Source organism: Choloepus didactylus, chromosome 27 (assembly GCF_015220235.1).
Source record: "Choloepus didactylus isolate mChoDid1 chromosome 27, mChoDid1.pri, whole genome shotgun sequence".
Classification (NCBI taxonomy): domain Eukaryota; kingdom Metazoa; phylum Chordata; class Mammalia; order Pilosa; family Megalonychidae; genus Choloepus; species Choloepus didactylus.
Window position 1 is genome coordinate 5,286,012 of NC_051333.1, and position 18,752 is coordinate 5,304,763.

Here is an 18,752-nt window from a genome sequence, read left to right on the forward strand (position 1 = left end):
CCGCGCAAGGTCCGTGCTGCCGGAGCTCAAGCCGTGGCCGAGTGTCGGGTTCAGGGTGGACTTCAGGCAGTGCCCCTGTGGGTGAGGGGTCACTGGGTACTGCAGGGACCGGGTCCTCGCCCACCCACTCCTCCCCCTGGCCGGGCTGGCACGGAGCGGCGGCTCCATCAGTAGGTACCGAGTGGCTGCAGGCTGGATCCCGCTGACCTGTTACCATGTGAGGGTCTGAGGGCCGAGGCTGAGCAGCTACCCCAGGGTCTCTCCCCCGTGGGTTACTGCCGAGAGTAGTTCTCGGAGTGATGATCAGAACAGGACCACCTGGAACCATCCCAGCCTGGGGCCAAAGAACCAGAGTCTGGGGATAGGGCCCAGGAAGGGGCATTTCTAAGGAACTCCAGGTGGTGCCTGCAGAGTTGAGCTCAGGGAGAACCGCTGCTGAGGCCTCCCTGGTAAAGGACAGAGGGCAGGAGTTCTTAGGCCTGGAGACCATGAGTCCCCCGAGAATCCAAAGGTGGGCTCTGGGGCGGGGGGAAAGGGGGCGGGGGAGAAGCTGTGGGCCTCCTAGATTTATGTATAGTTATGAGGCAATGGTTCAGAGTTTTCACCAGCTTTTTCATCCATGATCCCGAGAGAGAGAACCTGTTGATAAATAAACAGGCTAGAGCCCTAGCCACACAGGCCCCTGTGTAATTCCAATTCCCCACAGCCAGGTCCCTGCTCAGTATTTATGGAATGAATGAACGCAGAATAGCTATTTTCCATTTCTGATAACTTGTCAAAATCCAGGCTAACTTATACTTCCTCCAGGAAGCCTTCCTTGACCACTCCCCATCCCGCCTAAACCAGGCTGGTTGCCACTCCAGGTCTGAAGACCCCTCTGCTCCTAGTTTACAGCTCTGAGCAGCCTGTGTCCCAACTAGGAGCCCCCTGAATGCAGGACGGGAGCAACTACAAGCCAGGAGCCCAGATCTGAGCCTGGCTCTGCCTCTCACCAGCTCAGACAAGTCACTTAAACCGACCGTGCCTCAGTTTCCTCATCTGTGCCATATGGCAATACCAGTGCCCAACTCACAGGGCGGCTGTGTGAGCACCAGCTCTTCTATCGGACCCAACTCTGGTTCCCCACATGGCGGGGCCCACGCAAGGCTTCAGGACTGTCTGTCAAGAACTGTGGGGCCTTTCGGCAGCAACCACCATCTTAGGGTAATTCACCAAAATGACAAACGCAAAGGAAGAGAGAAGCGGCCCCCACATGTTCCCTAGGCCTTTTAGAAAACATGAAGTTGTTGCTCTGGCCACATACATGCAAATCTACAAGAAAGATGATATTCTAGACATCAAGGGAATGGCACTGTTCAAAAAAGAAGGCCCCCAACTGCGACCACAGGAAAACCGGCAGGCTCCAGTGCAATGCAGCAGGCTGCTGGTGCTGCTGGAAGGACAGAAGCCGAGGGCAAGATTCCCGCCAGGAGAATGGATGTAGGTGCTGGGCACAGGATGCACTCTAGGAGCCGAGGCAGCTTCCCGAAATGTGTGAAGGAAAATGACCAGAAACAGAAGGAAGCCAAAGAAAGCCACCTGGGGTTCAATTGATGTGGCACCCCGAGAAGCACACGTGAGAACGAGAGGAGCCTGGGCTGCAGCACCGTATTCCCTAGGACTTCATGGCATAATCAGTGTAATGGGGGAAAAAAACAAAAAGGAAGTGCGGTGGTTTCCCCGGAATGCTCAGTGGGAAACCTGGAGCTGCCGTGAGTACCCTGGGTTCTGGCCCCACCTCCACCGCAGGCCTGAACCCCAACCCGCTGCGGGCCCTGAGGCCCCTTGCTGAAGTGTGCATAAGAGTGCCCACCAGAGTGATCTCTCGGCTCGTTTTGGAATCTCTCTGTCACTGAAGCTTATTTCATTTCCTTTCACATCCCCCTTTTGGTCAAGAAGATATTCTCCGTCCCACGATGCCGGGTCTACATTCCTCCCCGGGAGTCATATTATAAGGGAGCTTTAATGACTCCATTTTACAGACGAGGAAAGTACAGCACAGAGAGGAAGTCAATCTCTCACAAGTCGGTCAGGTGATGACAGGGAGGACCCAAGCAGCCTGACGCCAGCCCCGGAGCTCTAAGGGCGGAGGTGTTTGGCAAATGGAAAGATGCCAACAGCCTTCTCAGCATCGTATCAAATGCCCCCGACCTGCTGTGCCCACCTGTTCCAGAGCACCTCCAGCCCCCTACATCCCACCTCCAGCCCCGGGCAGGGCCAGGCACGTGACCCAAGGGTGGGAGACTCACCAGCAGGCAGTGCACGTACTCCGGGCCCCCCACCAGGGTGGTGAAGGTTCCCAGCTGCTCTGCCAGCGCCAAGAGGACCTCATCCTCATCGTAGATGGTGTCTGTGGGATGAAGACAGACTCAGTTACAGCCCCGCAACCCAGCCCCACAACCCATGCTCCATCCCCTGCGTCATCACCGAGTCCGAGGGAGCCCATCAGACATGGAAGAGTTGATAGTGACAAAGCACCGGGTAACCCTGACACTTCAGTTGCAATTTTTTTTTTTCTTAAGAATAGAAACTGATGTTTATTTTCCACCAACCTAATTTCTGTTTCAAAGCCTGTGGAAGAACCAACAACTTCAAACTACTGGATGGCAGTTCCTGCTCATCCAGTGGCCTGAGCAGTGGGGGCTGCAGCTGAGCACACTAGCCTCCCATCGGAGGGCACAGAGGACCCCTGCACACCTTCGGATCAGTCTGTGGCCTCAGGGCTGCCAGCAGGAAGTTCAGGAGCTGCAGAGCCCATTCACCCTGAAAGTCCCCTTGGTCACAGCCTGCTCAGCAGCGGCCTGACCTTCCTTTTCAATCCCCTCAGGTTCTCTGTAGAAGTTAGACCAGGCGTGACCCCCACGGGTAATCAAGGGAGATGGTGCGTGTCCTGTGCAGAACTTCAAGGACCGGCACCTGCCACCTCTGACCTGCAAGTGGGTCCCCTTGGGTTACACGGATGGAGATGTCCACGCAGCAGGGGAGAACCTGTTACTTGGAGCTGTGGTCGGCAGGTGGGTGTAAGCGGCCTCTGTGAGAGGCAGGTGGTCAGCCCTGGGCTCAGTCGCCACCAGCAGACGTGGCCCCCAGGGTCAGCCTGGATCTGGTCGGAGAAGGTCCCAGCAGTGAAGCACCCGGTACTAGCAGGAGCTCCAGGGGCAGCAGCAAACTCCACAGCCTGCTGGCTGCCGTTCCCTAGGGTGTGACACTGACACCTGCCGGGTTTTCAATGGCGACAAGGCCCGAGCCGCCAGCAGAAGCTTCTCTCAGTCCCCTGTGGATTTATGATGCAGATGCAGCACTTTTCCTTCTGCAGGTGTAGTCTTCCCTCTGGAAGCTGAGGTTGGTGCCCCCAAGGTAGGTCCCTGCTGCAAGGAATCTGACGACACCCTCCTTCATCTCCGGGCCCCAACAGTGTGAGTCTCCCCTTCAGTCATGACAGAAACACACGACGATGCCGTGTGGACCCTGCTCTGGGTAGTGCCGAAACGCTTCAGCGGCAATTTTAACTAGTATGAAGGTTGACAAATGGTGAGACTGAGGCCTAAAGAGTGATGGCAACTTGCCTGCAGCGACACAGCCTGCAACTGGGAATGCCGCGTGGGCCGTCTCCACACCAGCCCCTGAGCAGATGGCCCGGAACCACATGGCGTCCATGAGCGAACTGGGGACCGAGCACTGCAGGACGCTGAGGCAAGAACAGCTTCCGGGGCAGGCACGTAACGAAGAGGCTACAGAGTGGGTCTGACCTTGGGTCAGCCCTCCACCTCTCTCGGCTGCCAGCGGGGATGGCGGCTCCATCCTCTGTGTCCCTGCGTCTTCTCCCTTTCTGATGCTTAGAAGGATGGCGTACGAGGTGGTAAAGAGAACAATGACAGGAAGGTAGATGGTGACGTGACGGTCCAGCCTGTGGCACCTGCCATGGAGGAACTTCCCAGCAACCAACACGTGGGCTGCGCCCACCTCATACCGGGCAGTTATAAGCCCTTATTTAAGCTTCACATCAGGTGAGCCTGCTATGCCCGACTTCCACATGAAGAATCCGAGGCAGGCGGATCTGAGTAGCTTGCCCGAGGTCACACAGCTGACGACTGGTAGAGCCTGGATTTGCACCCAGGTTGTCAGGACCCAGAGTCTGTGCTGTTTGTCACTAATCAACCCTGCAGAGCTTTGGAGCCAGAAGGACTCGAAGAATATGCCTCTCCTCTCAATCACCCCTAACTGACCAACCCTGGAGAAATAAATCACTTCACTGCACTGTGCCTCAGTTTCCACATCTATAAAACGGGGCAGTTGAGAAGATGCACTCAGCCAGTGATGGAGACTGTAGCCAGCACTTACGGAGGGCAGGCCCCACTCTAAGTACGTGTTAGCAAGGGCTGTTACATAATGCTCACAGCACCGTGAATGCATATGGATGATTATCCCTTTATTATCAATTGAAAAAACATGAGCTCAGTGAAATCTCCTGAAGTCAGCTCTGGAAGCTGCCAACTTCTAACTGTGGGAGCTGCGGCCCAATCCTGGCTCTCTACCTCCAAATCCCTTTGGATTTTGGATTTTCGCCAGTCAGGCCCACATCATTCTAGATCACTCCCTCTGAGAAGGGCTGCTCCTCTCCTCTGAATCCTGCCTGCACCCGCAGCGCCCAGCACAGGACAGACACTCACAGCCTTTAGAGCTCTCATCCCCAGCAGGCCCCACAAGTCCACCTCGTTACCTGTGAGGAAGGGAAGGAGCTCGCTGCGGGTCCTCTCGACACCGAGGGCCAAGGCAATGGTGGAGAGCTTCTTGATGCTGTTGAGGCGAAGCTGACGAGAAAATGAGAAGAGAGGAGAACATGAGAAACCCGGAGTGGATGAGTTCCAACAGCTCTGGACCCAGGCAGCACCTGGAAACCTCGCTAGGCAGCTGTGAAGACGCAATCCAGGAACTCGGCCAGCACCTCCCAAGTGACACAGTGGCCGTGAGTCATCAAGGAACAAAGGAACAATGACGGGAGTGGTGGCAGCAGCAGACCCACCCTTTAGGTCCTAGTGAGTCTCCACGCTCAGCCGCACTTCCTCCAACCACCCTGCTAAAAGCGCAGCCCACCCCCAGCTCCTTCCCTGCCCCTCACCGAGCACCCGCTGCTGTACCATAAGCTGAACATCAACAGCAGCTGCCCAACTAAAGCTGACCCTGGGCTGAGCACTCACATGCACGACCTCATCTAACCCTCGTGACAACCCCACGAGGTCAGAATTATTAAATGCCCCATTTCCAAGGGGGAGTAAACAGGCCCAGGAAGACCCAGCTGAGAGGGCCTGGAGGGGGGCAAACCCTAGGACTGCAGGCCACTAGAGAGGATGGCAGGAGCAGCCCAAGTCCTGATGCCCCCACTGTCAGATGGAATTATGTGAAGGATCTCACAGTGAGTTCATCCTGGATTTAGGGTGGGTCCTAACCCCAAAGACAGCGTCCTTCTAAGACACAGAAAAGAGACAGAGACACACGGGGGGGACACCATGAGACAACAGACGGAGATACCGGAGCAAAGCCTCTGCCAGCGGAGGAACAGCAAGGACAGCAGGCGCCACCAGATGCCAGGGGAGGCAGGGCCTCCAGAAGGAACCGACCCTGCCAACACCTTCATTCCAGGCTTCTGGCTTCCAGAAGTGCGAGAATAAATTTCTGTCATTTTAAGCCACCTGGTTTGTGGTCACTGCTTTCAGCAGCCCCAGGGAACTAAGACCAGTGGTCAACATACATCGAGGTCTTGCACCAAGCAGTCACCCTGGGACTGCCTGTGATCCCCTGAGTCCTAGGGAGTGAGCACAGCTGAGGCTCAAGGGGTAAAGACACCACCAAAGTGAGCACTGGTGGAATCGGGCTCAGCTGCGGAGATTCCGGGGCTGAATGTGGAACCCTCGCCTCTGGTTTCTCCGTCTCTGCCTGGCTCCCCGGGCTGTGGTCAGAATGGAGTGAGGCCCCACGTGTGAGTGGGCACAGGGCCCTGCTGAGTGAGCAACCCAGGGCAGCGGTGGCAGCCCGTCCCAGAGGGAGGGGAGCAAGATGAGAGCAGGAAGCCCCCAGCCTGATCTTTCCTGGGACCCCTAAATTACAGGTTATCTGGCCCAGTGGTTTAAGAAGCACTTTGGGGTCACGGACAATGATGGAGAAGTCATGGAACACTATAATGGCCTCTCCTCAGAAAAATGTACACACCGTATTTTTAATACACTGTCCCTGGGTTTCTGGACCATCTAGGCTTCGGGTAGTGCGAAGCCCACCTCCCTGGCGGTGGGAGGACCCAGGATGATATATAAGGCCTGGAACATATTTGCAAAATGGTTCAGCCAAAAAATAAATTGTATATAGAGAAAGACCTTTAGAAACAGATTCTGAAAAAACCAAATACAGAAATCAGAAAAAAAAAAAGGGAAAAATCAAATGATCATCTCAATAAATGCAGAAAAGGCACTCAACAAAACCCAGCATCGTTTATTGACAAAAAACACTTCAAAAGCTAGGAATTGAAGGAAATTTCCTCAATATGATATAGAGCATTTATGAAAAACCCATAGCTAGTGTAACACTCAATGGTGAGAGACTGAGCCTTCCCTCTAAGATCAGGAAGAGGACAAGGATGCCCGCTGTCACCACTGATATTCAACAGAGTGCTAGAAGTGCTAGCCAGAGGAACTGGGCAAGACAAATAAATAAAAGGCATCCAAATTGGAAAAGAAGAAGCAAAACTGTCATTATTTGCAGATGATATAATCTTATATTTGAAAAACCCTGAGAAATTGATGACACACCTACTTGAGCTGATAAATTCAGCAAAGTGGTGGCATATAAGATTAACCCACATAAGTCAGAAATGTTCCTATACAATAGAAAAGACATAACTGAAGAGACACTCAAGGAAAAGACTCCATTCTTAATAGCAACTAAAAAAATTAAGTACCTAGGAATAAACTTAACCAAGGATGTAAGACCTCTACACAGAAAATTACATAACTCTACTAAAAGAAATAAAAGGGGACCTAAAGAGATAGAGAGATATTCTGTGTTCATGGATAGGAAGGTTAAATGTCGTTAAGATGCCAATCGTACCCAAACTGATCTACAGATTCAAAGCAATTCTCATCAAAATTCCAACAATCTACTTTGCAGACTTTGAAAAGCTAGCCATCAAATTTATCTGGAAGGGAAAGATGCCTCAAATTGCTAAAAACATTCTAAAAAAGAAAAACAAAGTGGGAGGACTTATACTTCCTGACTTTGAAACCTGCTATAAAGCCACAGTAGTCAAAACATCATAGTATTGGCACAAAGACAGACATATTGATCAATGGAATTGAATTGAGAATTTGGAAATAGACTCCCAGATCTATGGTCAACCGATTTTTTATAAGGCCCCAAAATCCACTGAACTGGGAAATAACAGCTTCTTCAACAAATGGGGCTGGGAGAACTGGATATCTATATTCAAAAGAATTAAAGAGGACCCCTACTTTACTTACAACCTATACAAAAATTAACCCAACATGGATCAAAGATCTCAACATAAGAAACAGCACCATAAAACTCCTAGAAGATAACATAGAGAAACACCTTCAAGACCTAGTATTAGGATGTCGCTTCTTAGACCTTACACCCAAAGCACAAGCAACAAAAGGAAAAAAACAGATAAATGGGAACTCCTCAAAATCAAAAGCTTCTGTACCTTGCGGGATATTTGTCAAAAAGGTAAAGAGGCAGCCAACTCAATGGGAGAAAATATTTGGAAACCACGTATCTGGTAAGCGACTGATATCTTGTATAGATAAAGAAATCCTACAACTCAATGACAATAGTAAAACAGCCAATTATAAAATGGGCAAAAGATATGAAAAGACATTTCTCTGAAGAAGAAATACAAATGCCTAACACATGAAAAAACGTTCATCTTCGCTAGCTATTAGGGAGATGCAAATTAGGACCACAACAAGGTATCATCTCACCCCAATATGAATGGCTTCCATTAAACAGGAAACTACAAATACTGGAGAGGATGTGGAGAAAGTGGAACTCTTATTCATTGCTGGTGGGACTGTATAATGGTTCAGCCACTCTGGAAGACAGTTTGATGGTTCCTCAGAAAACTAGATATTGAGTTACCCTACAATCCAGCAATTTCACTTCTTGGTATTTACCCAGAGGATCTGAAAGCAGTGATGTAAACAGATATTTGTGCACTGATGTTCACAGCAGCATTGTTCACAATTGCCAAGAGATGGAAACAACCTAAATGCCCTTCAACAAATGAGTGGATAAACAAAATGTGGTAATAACGCACACAATGGAATACTACGCAGCAGTAAGAAGGAACAAGGTCTAAGAAGGAACCAGGTTGTGAAACATATGACAACATGGATGAACCTTGCAGACAAAAGGCTGAGTGAAATAAGCCAGGCACAAAAGGAGAGAGATTATGTTACCACTAATATGAACTCAAAGTGTCTCATACTGTAGAATATAGGGGACCTAGAGATAGACAGCCACTAGGGAAGGGAAAACGATAATCTAATAAGAACGGACAAGATATTGAGGGTGATCTTAATGATATGGGAATGCTCAGGTGTGACTGTGCTTTGTTAGGTTTCTTTTGGTATGGTAGGAGTGTACTGGAAGGAAGTTGTTTCAGTATATTTGTTTTTCCCATTGCTTTGCTTTATTTTCTTTGGAAATGTTTTTTTATTTGATAAATAAAGTAATTAAAAAAAAAACCAAATACAGCAAACACCAGTAGTTACTGAATCTGAGAAGTACAAGGAGTTCACTGTAGCTTTCTCTGTAAACTGTCAGACAGAAAATACTTCCAGGTCTATGGACAACAGACTCTGCCTCAACTGCTCAAGTCTGTCGCCAAAAAGCCGCTGCTGGCGACGCGTAAACAAGTGGGCATGGCTGCAGGGCAATAAAACTCTATTTGCCAAAACAGGCAGCAGAGTCTACTTGTCTTGCGACTTTCTCTGTTTGAAATTTTCATCATAAAATGCTGGAAGGTTGACTTGTTGCCTATCTCCTGCTTGTCCTTTCCAAGCTGGGCCTTGGTGTTCTCCTCTCGGCGGGGCGATGGGGAAACGGGGCATGTGGCCGGGGCCACAGTAGGACAGCAACAACCCCGAGGCCCATCATCACGTGTCTGGGGCACCTACTGACGGCTGACCACCCTCACGACTGCCCTGGGACAGGTATCAGTAGTACAACCCGCACCGCACAGCAGCAGACACTGATGCGCCAAGAAGTGGTCACATGCTGAAAAGCAGCAGGGCAGGCCTGGGACTCAGGCAGCCGGGTGCCAGAGCCCAGGCTCTCAATCCCAACATCACTGCCATTTCGGAAAGATCCCCAAGGAGTAGGTCCAGGGGAGTTTGACATCTCTCCCCTGGCAAAGAGCCCCCTCCCCTCCACCACCTCCGTGGAGTCCTTGGTTTTGATCTCAGAGGTCCCTGAGGCAGCACGGGGCAGTGTCTGGGTTCAGGGCTGACTAAGCTGCTTCACCTACGAGCTGCAGGGTCCCAAGCAACTCTGCCTCAATTTCTCATCTGTAAAATGGGGATGATAATACCTCCCCCAGAAGGCTGCTGGGAGGACCCAGCGCTCCCAAGCTCAAGGGCGTGAGGGCGACATCAGGAATGGCTGCTGGGGCAGCCTCATGCCTGGCTGACACATCTTGATTTTGTTCAGGTATCACACGGGCACGTGTGGCAGCCTGCAAGCTGTCTGCCAAGGTCTGCTCTCCCTTCTTTCACAGTAACAGAGTAATAATAGCAAACATTCCCCAGTACTTACTTTGTGCCAGGCTCTGGCATGTAACCTTCACTCCCACCCCAGGAGGAAAATACAGGATCACCCATTTCACAGCAGAGAAGCCAAAGGCACAGGAAGGTGAAGTAACCTAACGTCTTCAAAGACAGCAGGGTCAAGATTTGAAACCCAGCCACTGACTCTTAATCACGACCGTGTATTTGTATTTCTGGGTACTTTCGGTGCCATGGACCCCCTTAGCAGGTCTAACAATAACCACCACTTTGAAATAGCAATAGCATAAACACTACAAGAGCCCAGCAACAGCTGAAATGGGTTGTGACACATCAGGATTTCTATTCATGGCAGGTTTTGCTAATACTGTTTAAAACATACTACTGTAATACAGTAATTCGTAAGATGTGCCCCAGTTTAAAACTTCCAGCACTAGGCTGTACTGCCTCTAATAATCCCTGATTTCCAGCTGTGCACATGACCCCCTGGAAAAACATTTTTCCCAATCTCCTTTGCATCCAGATGTGACTAAGACCTGGCCAGTGAAATCCTGGTGGACATTATGTGTGACTTCTAGGAAATGTCCTCATCAGGGAAGGGGAGCACATCCTTCTTCCCTCCTTTCTGTCCACAATGAAGCTAGAATGGCTGGAGCTTGAGCAGCCATCTTGGAACCTTGAGGCAACCTGGGGAGGAGAGGCGGGGGCTAACATAATGGTAAGAAAGGGGGACCCTATGGCATATGGCCGTGGAGCACCACAGCAGCTTGGACTCCACCAGATTTCGTGGTCATGAGTCAGAAATAAACTTTGAGCTCATTTAAGTCCCTGTTATGCAGAGTTATGTCATTATTTATGGCCAAGCTTAATCCCAACTAATTCAGCAGTGACCTAGTTCTTGGCAAAGAAATGTAAGGGCAAGTCCACTGGGGAGCTTCCACGAAAGATTTTCCTCCTTGGTGCAAGGGAGGAGAAGAAGGTCTCTGCCCCGGGCTGGCCCTGCTTTCAGTGTGGCTCTGTGAGGACCTAATGTCAGGAGATGCTGCAGCAACCCTGACACAGCATGAGACAGCTCACCCAATCCTACAATGTTGTAGAGCTGCTGAACTTGTTATATGAGGAATCCTCATTTGGTGAAAGGACTGCTGGGTGTGTTCCCTGTAACGTTCCTAACTGACAGAGCAGCTGCTGATGTCAAGGAGAAACCTTCACTGGCTCTCGTTCACATCACAACCCTGAAAGGCTTCCCTGTGCGCGGCCCCCCACGTACCCCCTTCCGCCCCCTGGCACTGACCGCAATCCAGGTACACGGTTCCAGGACAGCACGTATCAGCCCTGCACCTGACCTGGTACAGGGGGATGTAAACAAACACCTCCCCCTTCCCACCGCTACATCCACTGTAGAGAGCCTGTCTCCTTTAAGACCCTTCCCTGACATGCATGTCAAGTAGGATCCCAGGGGTAGCGGGACTTGCCATCTTACTCGGAATAAAACCCACAGGCCTTCCTGTGGCCCACCAGGCCCAGCAAGATCCCCCCCCCCCACTCCCTCTGTTGCTGTCACAGTGGTTTCCTTGCAAGTCAGCAACATCCACGTGCACACAAGTATACACGCATGTGCACACACACACTTCCCACCCTTGGCTTTGGCCCTCACTGTCCCCTCATCCTGGTCCACTCCTTGCCACACACCCCAGGGCCCTCACTGTTGGAACAGCACCCCTCTCTCTCCACGCGTCTCAGCTCCTCTCCCGCCCCGACTCTACTCTGTTGGCTTGTCGTTTCTCCTTTCCCACAGCACAGCGCTCCGCAGGGGCAGGGACTTGGTCGTCTTCACTCTATGAACCCAGACAGGTATGTGCACATTAAGTGCTCAGAAAAGATTTGCTGGGTTAATTTTTGTAAAATAAAGATAACAAACATGGAACATTACATAAAAAATGTAATATCTGAGGACTGTGTTCCTCGGGGTCGGGTCTGAGCTGCATCTGTAACCATCTGCTTCAAAAAGTGTCACGGGAGATGCTGCATGACTCCCCACAAGTGCGACCCTCGGAACACCTCCAGACACTGTCCAATGTCACCTCAGCTGGGACCCACCGCTCTAGAGAAACCACTAAAATAAGGATCAGAAGATGCCCCAAGTGCCTCTGACAGACCGAGCCCCGTCACGTCACCACCAGTGCTGCTGACACCGTGCACAGTGCTGGCGCTGTGCTAAGAGCTTCCGTTTATTTAATCCTCACAACCACCCCGTGAGCTGCCAAGTTACAAAGTTATCCCCATCTCCAGATGAGAAAACCGAGCACAGAAAGTGAAAGCAACACAGAAACCGGGCCTCTCGCTCGGTGGGCCACACTCCACAACACCGGGCCCCAAATGCCCCCGGGGTACCACAACCCGCCCCCAACTCTCACCTGCGGGGTGTCCTCAGGCAAGGGATGGGCGCTCCTCACCACCCCCCGCTGCCCCTGTGGCGATGGCAGTGAGGGCACCCACACGCCTCCTCCGGGGCAGCCGCTTAAAAGGCCGGATCCCTCGGTATCTTCACGGCCAGGCAAGTGCTGGGCCGGCCTCGCGACGCCCCTTCACAGACGGGGCTGCACAGGCCCCAGGGCCCAACTGGCCGTCACCAACCCCGCTACGCAGCGCCCCCAGCCTCCCTCCCACACAGCGCGGCTCTAACGCCACCCACCCTGCAGGCCACCCTGCACGGGTGCCCGCAGCTCTGCTCCCGCCCAGCAGAAGGGATCCTTTCAGAATGAGGTCGGAGCCCAGCAGACACACCTCACAGCCTGCACTGTGCCCACGGCCTCACTCACACACACACACACACACACACAGACACACGCCAGCCGTGGTCTCGCCTCCCACCCTACGCCCCCCACACTGGCCTCCTGTTGTTCTCTGAACACCCAAGCACATGCTCACTGCAGGGCCTTGCACCTGTGGACTGCTCTTCCCCACCTCTTCATCCTCCCTCATTCCATCCAAGCCCCGGCTCAATGGCACTTACTCAGGGAAACTTCCCCAGCTACTCATCGAAAGCAGCAGCCCCAGGCATGCTCTAACCCGTCTCTGCCTCGTTTTCTCTTTTAGCAGTCATCGCCACTGCCATCATACCACAGAGATATGGTCGGTCTCCCCCACTAGAATGTAAGTGTCGCAAAGACTCGCTCCTTTGCTCCCTGCTGGCACCCACAACAGAGTCCGCACATAAGGGGTGTCCAGAAAATATCTGCTCAATGAAGGAATCAAGATTATAGGATTTTAATTCCCACTTTCTAGTATCCTGGACTGTCTCGTTTAAGATTCAAAGTAGCTACCATACAAATGTAAGTCAGCAAGTACCTGCCCTACCCCAAATTCTCCTCTACCCTCAGGTCCTACTTCCCTTGGCTCCTCGGCCTTGGCTGAGCTCCTTACCTTAGCTGTGCTGCAGTTTCCTCATCTGGGACATGGGAAGGAGCACAGACCCTACCGCAAAGGGCAGTTGTGAGAATCCAGTAAGGATGCAAAGCCTCAGCAGAGCACCCAGCAGAGCCGGCACCCAGTAACAGGGAGCACTCACTAGTGCCTACCCGACCCCCCACCGCCATGAGCTCCTGTGTCCCCTGGTCTGTGTTCTCAGGCCTGTGCTGGGAGCTGAGTCCTTAGAGAGGAACCAAAGCCCTCTCCTCAGGAAACTCACAGACAAGGAAACGATGCCACCTCCGGGCCTGTCTCCGATTCTTGGGAAAATGCTCAACCTTCCTACAAGCCCAGATCTACAGGTACATGCGGGGAAAGATCTGGAAGAAACAGTAAGTGAAAAGAGCAAGGCGCAAAACAAAAGGTTCAGTATTCATATAAAAATAAAGGCTCTCTCTCTCCCCGCCACCGGGGGCCTCGGGCTGCCTTTGGGGTGGACAGAAGGCCGCCTGCGTGACCTGCGCTGCCTGCACCTCCAGCACAGCGTCACCAGCCCGGGCCGGCTCCTCAGCCAGGCCGCGTCCCCACCACCGCTCCCTGCGCTCTGTGGGCCCACAACGTGCCTCTCGGAGCTCCAGACCAATCTGGCTCCACACCGCCTGGACCTTCCCCTGTGGCCTCCGCCCTCCTTGTCACCAGTCAGATGGTCCAGGGTGACCCCGCCCGGGTGAGCCCGAGGATCTGAATGCTGCCATCGCCACGACCGAGACCAAGCACACCACCCGGTCTGTGGATGGGTCTCACGGGTGTCCTGGGTGGCACTGGACACCAGCCCCTCTCCCCCGCCCCCAGGGCGCCAAGGGGCAGCAAGCGGTCTGCTCACTAAGCAACTCCCCAGCCACGACCGAGGCCTGAGCCTGCCTCAACCCCAGACATGGCCTGACATGTGCCAAGCAGGTCCTGGGAGGTGGGCGAAGGCACAGGGTTCTCTGAGGCCCGAGAGGGCCCGGCCACCCGGGGAAGGATGATGTGGCAGGGGGCACAGAGAAAAAAGGAGTGCTGGGGGGGCCTGGCTCCTGCAGCACCCGCAGCTCTCTCCCCCCAGGTTTTTCTCTCTCATTCCACTGTTTCTGCAACCCTTGGAAATACAATCACTGTTGAAAAAACAAAAATTCCGAGCATGGTTTAGAATCAGCACTGTCCAATGGAAACATAATGGAAGCCACACGCACACCACATGCACAATTTTAAATTTTATTAGTGTTAAAAAGGTGAAACTAATTTTAATATGTTTTATTTAACCCATCATATCCCAAAATTTTTTCTGTTGTACCAAGTCTTTGAAATCTGGTATGAGTTTTCTACTTTCAGCACATCTCAATTCAGACCAGCTACTGCACTGGATGGGGCAGCTCTAGAAAGCTCTGCCCAGACATAGGGGATTTGACACAGTGATGGTTTAAGTCAGAGGTTAGAATTTGTTTTCCTGTAAAGGACCAGATAGTAAACGTTTTAGATTTTGAGGGCCAGACCATCTCTGTTGAAACTAGTGAACTCCACCCTGATGTTTCAACACAAAAGATGCAGACATGATACGTAAATGAACAGTTTATTTACAAAAAGAGACCTCGGGTCCTCCGTGGCTGTCTGCCAACCCTGGGTTTAACTGATGGCTCACGAGACCCTCCCGGGAACTGGCCCTCCGATGCTTCTCCACCTTCCTCTCCTGACAGCAGCAGCTCGTGTCCTGCTCTTCCCAGACCACGGGGTGCACATTCTGGCTTCAGGACCCCCGCCCAGAATACAAGGCGCCTGCAACCTCCCTTCACAGCTCTGCCCAAATGTCACCTTTTCAGTAAGGCCTTCCCTGGCCACCGCACCTAACACCACAGTCCACCCCGGATCCTCCCCACTTCCTCCCCTTCCTGCTTCCCCTCCTCGGCACTCATTCTTCTCCATCTCCCCTCCTCTACCCTGTGTGGTTTGTTTCCTGTCTGCCCTCACAAGGAAGTGCACTCCACCCACCAGGTGTGGCCTGCTCACTGCTGCAGCCTCAACAGGCAGACAACTCCCAGCACTCCATAAATGCAAATACCTACTGAATGAGTAGCTCACCTTCACTGACCTCAATGCAATAAAATTAAAAGTAACCAAGGAATTAAAAAAAAAAAAAAAAAAGTTAAATTAATTGATGAAGTTAAAAAAAAAAAAAAAAAAGCACATCGCTACCATCCTGTCTCCTACCACTTCCCCCTCAATCTCCCCCTTCCCACTGCAGTGACTGTGGGAGGCAGAAAAAAGCCCCCGCCACCCGCCCCAGTTGTCCAGAACCCAACCCCTGGAAACACTGATTGTTGTACTACTTTACAAAGCAAAAGAGACTCTGCAGACGTGATCAGGGGTAAGGACCCTGAGAGATTATCTGGGCGGACCCCATCTAATCATACAGATCCTTAAAATCAGAGAACCTCTCCCGGCTGTGGTCAGAGGGAGACTGACTACGGAAGAACAATCAGACACAGACCATCGCTAGCCTTGAAGAAGGAGGAAATCAAGGGATGTGGAAAACCTCTAGAAGATGGAAAAGGCAAGGAAAGAGTTCTCCCTTAGAGCTTCCAGCAAGGAACACAGCTCTGCTGACACCCGGATTTTAGCCTGGCAAGCCATGTGTCAGACTGGAGACCTACAGAACCGTAAGACAATAAATTTATGTTGTTTTAAACCACTAAGTTTCTGGCAATCTGTACCAGCAAATTTGGTATCCTTGTTCAAATTCACCTTCTGTGCCCCTGATCATCTTTCTAAAACTGCATCCTCTCTTCCTTTTTTCTCCATAGTACTTACTCCCATTTCACATACTATCAGATTGATTTATCGTTTTGATTACTGTCTATCTCCCATCACTACCCTGGTAAGCGCCCCAAGGCTAGGAAATGTTGTCCATCTTGTTCCTTGCTGGACACCTGCCCAGGACAGTGCACAGCAGATGCCCCACTATCTCAACACCCTGTTTGTTTCCTGCCTACTTCTCACACAAGTGAATATATTCACCTGCTGACGTGCTTCACACCTGTCTCCTGAAGAGTAACCGATGTCACCGCTATTGCCCCAGCACCATACTTGACTCATGCCAGGTGCTTACTGAATAAATGAATTCACAGGACTGCCCGACCAACTAGATAATTACCCCCATTTGACAGAAGCAGAAACCGAGGCTTAACTAGCTTGCCCATGTCAATCAGCAAGAAGTTGAAGATCAAGGAGTACAAGCTGACCGAGATTGTTTTCTTCTCTGACTGCCAAGCTGCCAGTTTACTCCTTGCATGCCTCCCCACTCCCTCCTGGGTCCTCACCAGTCCAGCAGTTCTGGGACTGCCGAGTAAAACTCCAGCTGCCAGGTGGGGGAGGAGCAGGGGAGGGCACGGGACAGACCAGGGGGACAACTGGAAAAAGGACAACTTCAGACCCTGACAACTGTAAATAGCAATTTCACCCCCGATCTTCCCCTCCCCTCTCTCTCACCTGGCTACCCAGGCAACTGAGAGGCCCCTAACTGGCTGGTTCCTTATCTCCATCCTCCTCTCTCCTGGCCCTTACAGCAGCCAGGTAGCCTAATTACTGCAAAAGAAAACATTCCTGACCAAGGGGTCCCGATGGCAACCCAGTTAATCCCTGCTCATCCTGATGGAGCCAAACAGTCCTAACTGCAACCTCACCTCAGCAAATCCCTCGCCCATCCCAGTGAACAAGCCCTTTGCTATCTTCCCAGGCTTTTCCTCCAACCCACCCCCAGCTCTTAAAAAGCTGGCTCTCCCTTGCTTCCGCAGTTTTTTTCTCTCCCCTGCTGTAACAGCCACTGAACAAAGTCAACTGTGCCTGTTTAACAACGTACGGTGCCGTTTTTCATTTCACAAAGGGAAGCCTGTCGGACTCCAGAATCAGAGTGATGTATCCAGAGCCTCGGAGCCGGGTCCGGCCTTGGCAGATTGCCCAGTGCACCCCACTCCGTTTCATAAATGGGGAAATTGAGGACGAGAGGGGGGACGGCAGGCTTCACTCACCACTCCCAATGATTGCAGCTATTTACCGGGCCCTTTCAACAGGCCGGACGCCATCTGTTTTACTTGCATTAAAGCAATCAGTCCTCACAACCACGCAACGAGGCCTGAACTATTATTACTCCACATTTCACAAAAAACACAGGCTGAGAGCGGTGAAGTAACTCGCCCAAGGTCACGTAGTGGGTGGGAGGTGGAGCCGGGACGAGCACCCAGGAAGCCCTAACCCTGCTCAGTGCCTCGCCAGCCGGGCTCAGAGCCCCTAATCCCTCTAGAACCCGCTGAGGAGGAAAATGTGGGCCCGCCTGGGAAACTGCCCACACCCCCGGCCGAAGGGGAAAAGATGGAGAGAGAAGGGGGCGGGTTTTGCTACCGTGCAATTCGCCCTTGAGACTGGCAAGTTTTCCCCTGGTGGGGAGTGTTTTTGCGTTAAAATAGGAGAGAAGGCCAGGAATGGCGACGGCAGCCCATTTCGGGGGTCTACCCCTCAGCGCCGCAGCCCAGCTGAAACCCAAAATCACACCCACGTCCCGGCCAACACGGCGGCGCCCCCGCCCAGGGGCCACTCAGGGGCCTCCGCCAATCACCGGGCCCTCTCCGCCCCCCTGCCCGCCGTCCCCCACCCCGGCCCGGCCTCTCGGCCCCGGGACTGTCGCGCGCCCCGGCAGGCCCGGGACCCTCCAGGCGCGCCCTTGCTCCCGCCCTCCACTGCACCCACACCCAATCCGGGGAGCCGTCTCATCCGGGCCGGGGACCCGGAGGAATGAGACCAGGGTGCTGATTGGCCGCCACCCCTTCCGCCACTCCCGGCAAACGCCAAGCCTCCTCCGCGAGGTCCTCCCGGGCCTCCATGTCCGCCTTGCCGTCTTCCCCGAGCCCCCTGTAGCCTCTAACCTGCACATCCTCGTTGCGGAGCTCGTCTATGAGCACCGCGATAGGATAGAGCGAGTCGTCACCGTCGGCAGCCGCCATCTTGGCTCCGTCCCGGTCCGGACCGACTGCGACCAGCGCGGGGCTGCAGCGGGGCGGGGCGGGGCGAGGCCGCGGAGCGGAGGAAAAGCGGGCGAGGGGGCGCCCGGGCCACTTTACAGGGGCTGCCGCGCGCTGGTTGGCCGCACTATAGCCCGCGTTTCTTTGGTCCGAGCAAATCAGTCCCGCCCACTGCCCATTTGCCATTGGTCGAATGGACGATCCTGGGCTTGCTGGAGCTTGGGACAGGGCGAGAAGGAAACGAAGTACCCTGTATCTTAGCAACCGAGGTCATTCACGCCTACGTCGCCGCTGGCAACGGCGAGACGAACGGCTGTTTCTAGCCAATGAGGGGCGGGACCGGGAGAAGGCTTCTGCGCGTGTGCCACCTGGAATGCATGACGTCACCTGGGGTTGGGGACCCTGCGCAGCTTTGGGGGTGCTGACCGGTGGCTCCTCGGCCCTCGCGGGGGAGGAGGAGGTT

The 18,752-nt window shown here is 52.9% G+C and overlaps 1 protein-coding gene across 1 annotated transcript in view; it reads right to left on the reverse strand.

The window, feature by feature from the left end:
- PPP2R1A (protein phosphatase 2 scaffold subunit Aalpha) overlaps positions 1-18,349 on the reverse strand; it is a 30,270-nt gene extending 11,921 nt beyond the window's left edge. The window contains exons 1-3 of the mRNA XM_037819414.1: positions 18,194-18,349; positions 4,760-4,850; positions 2,289-2,389 (exon numbers count right to left, since the gene is read on the reverse strand). Coding sequence (XP_037675342.1) covers positions 2,289-2,389; positions 4,760-4,850; positions 18,194-18,271 — 270 coding nt within the window. The 5' untranslated portion in view covers positions 18,272-18,349. The remainder of the gene's footprint in view (positions 1-2,288; positions 2,390-4,759; positions 4,851-18,193) is intronic.
- Positions 18,350-18,752: the final 403 nt, after the last annotated feature.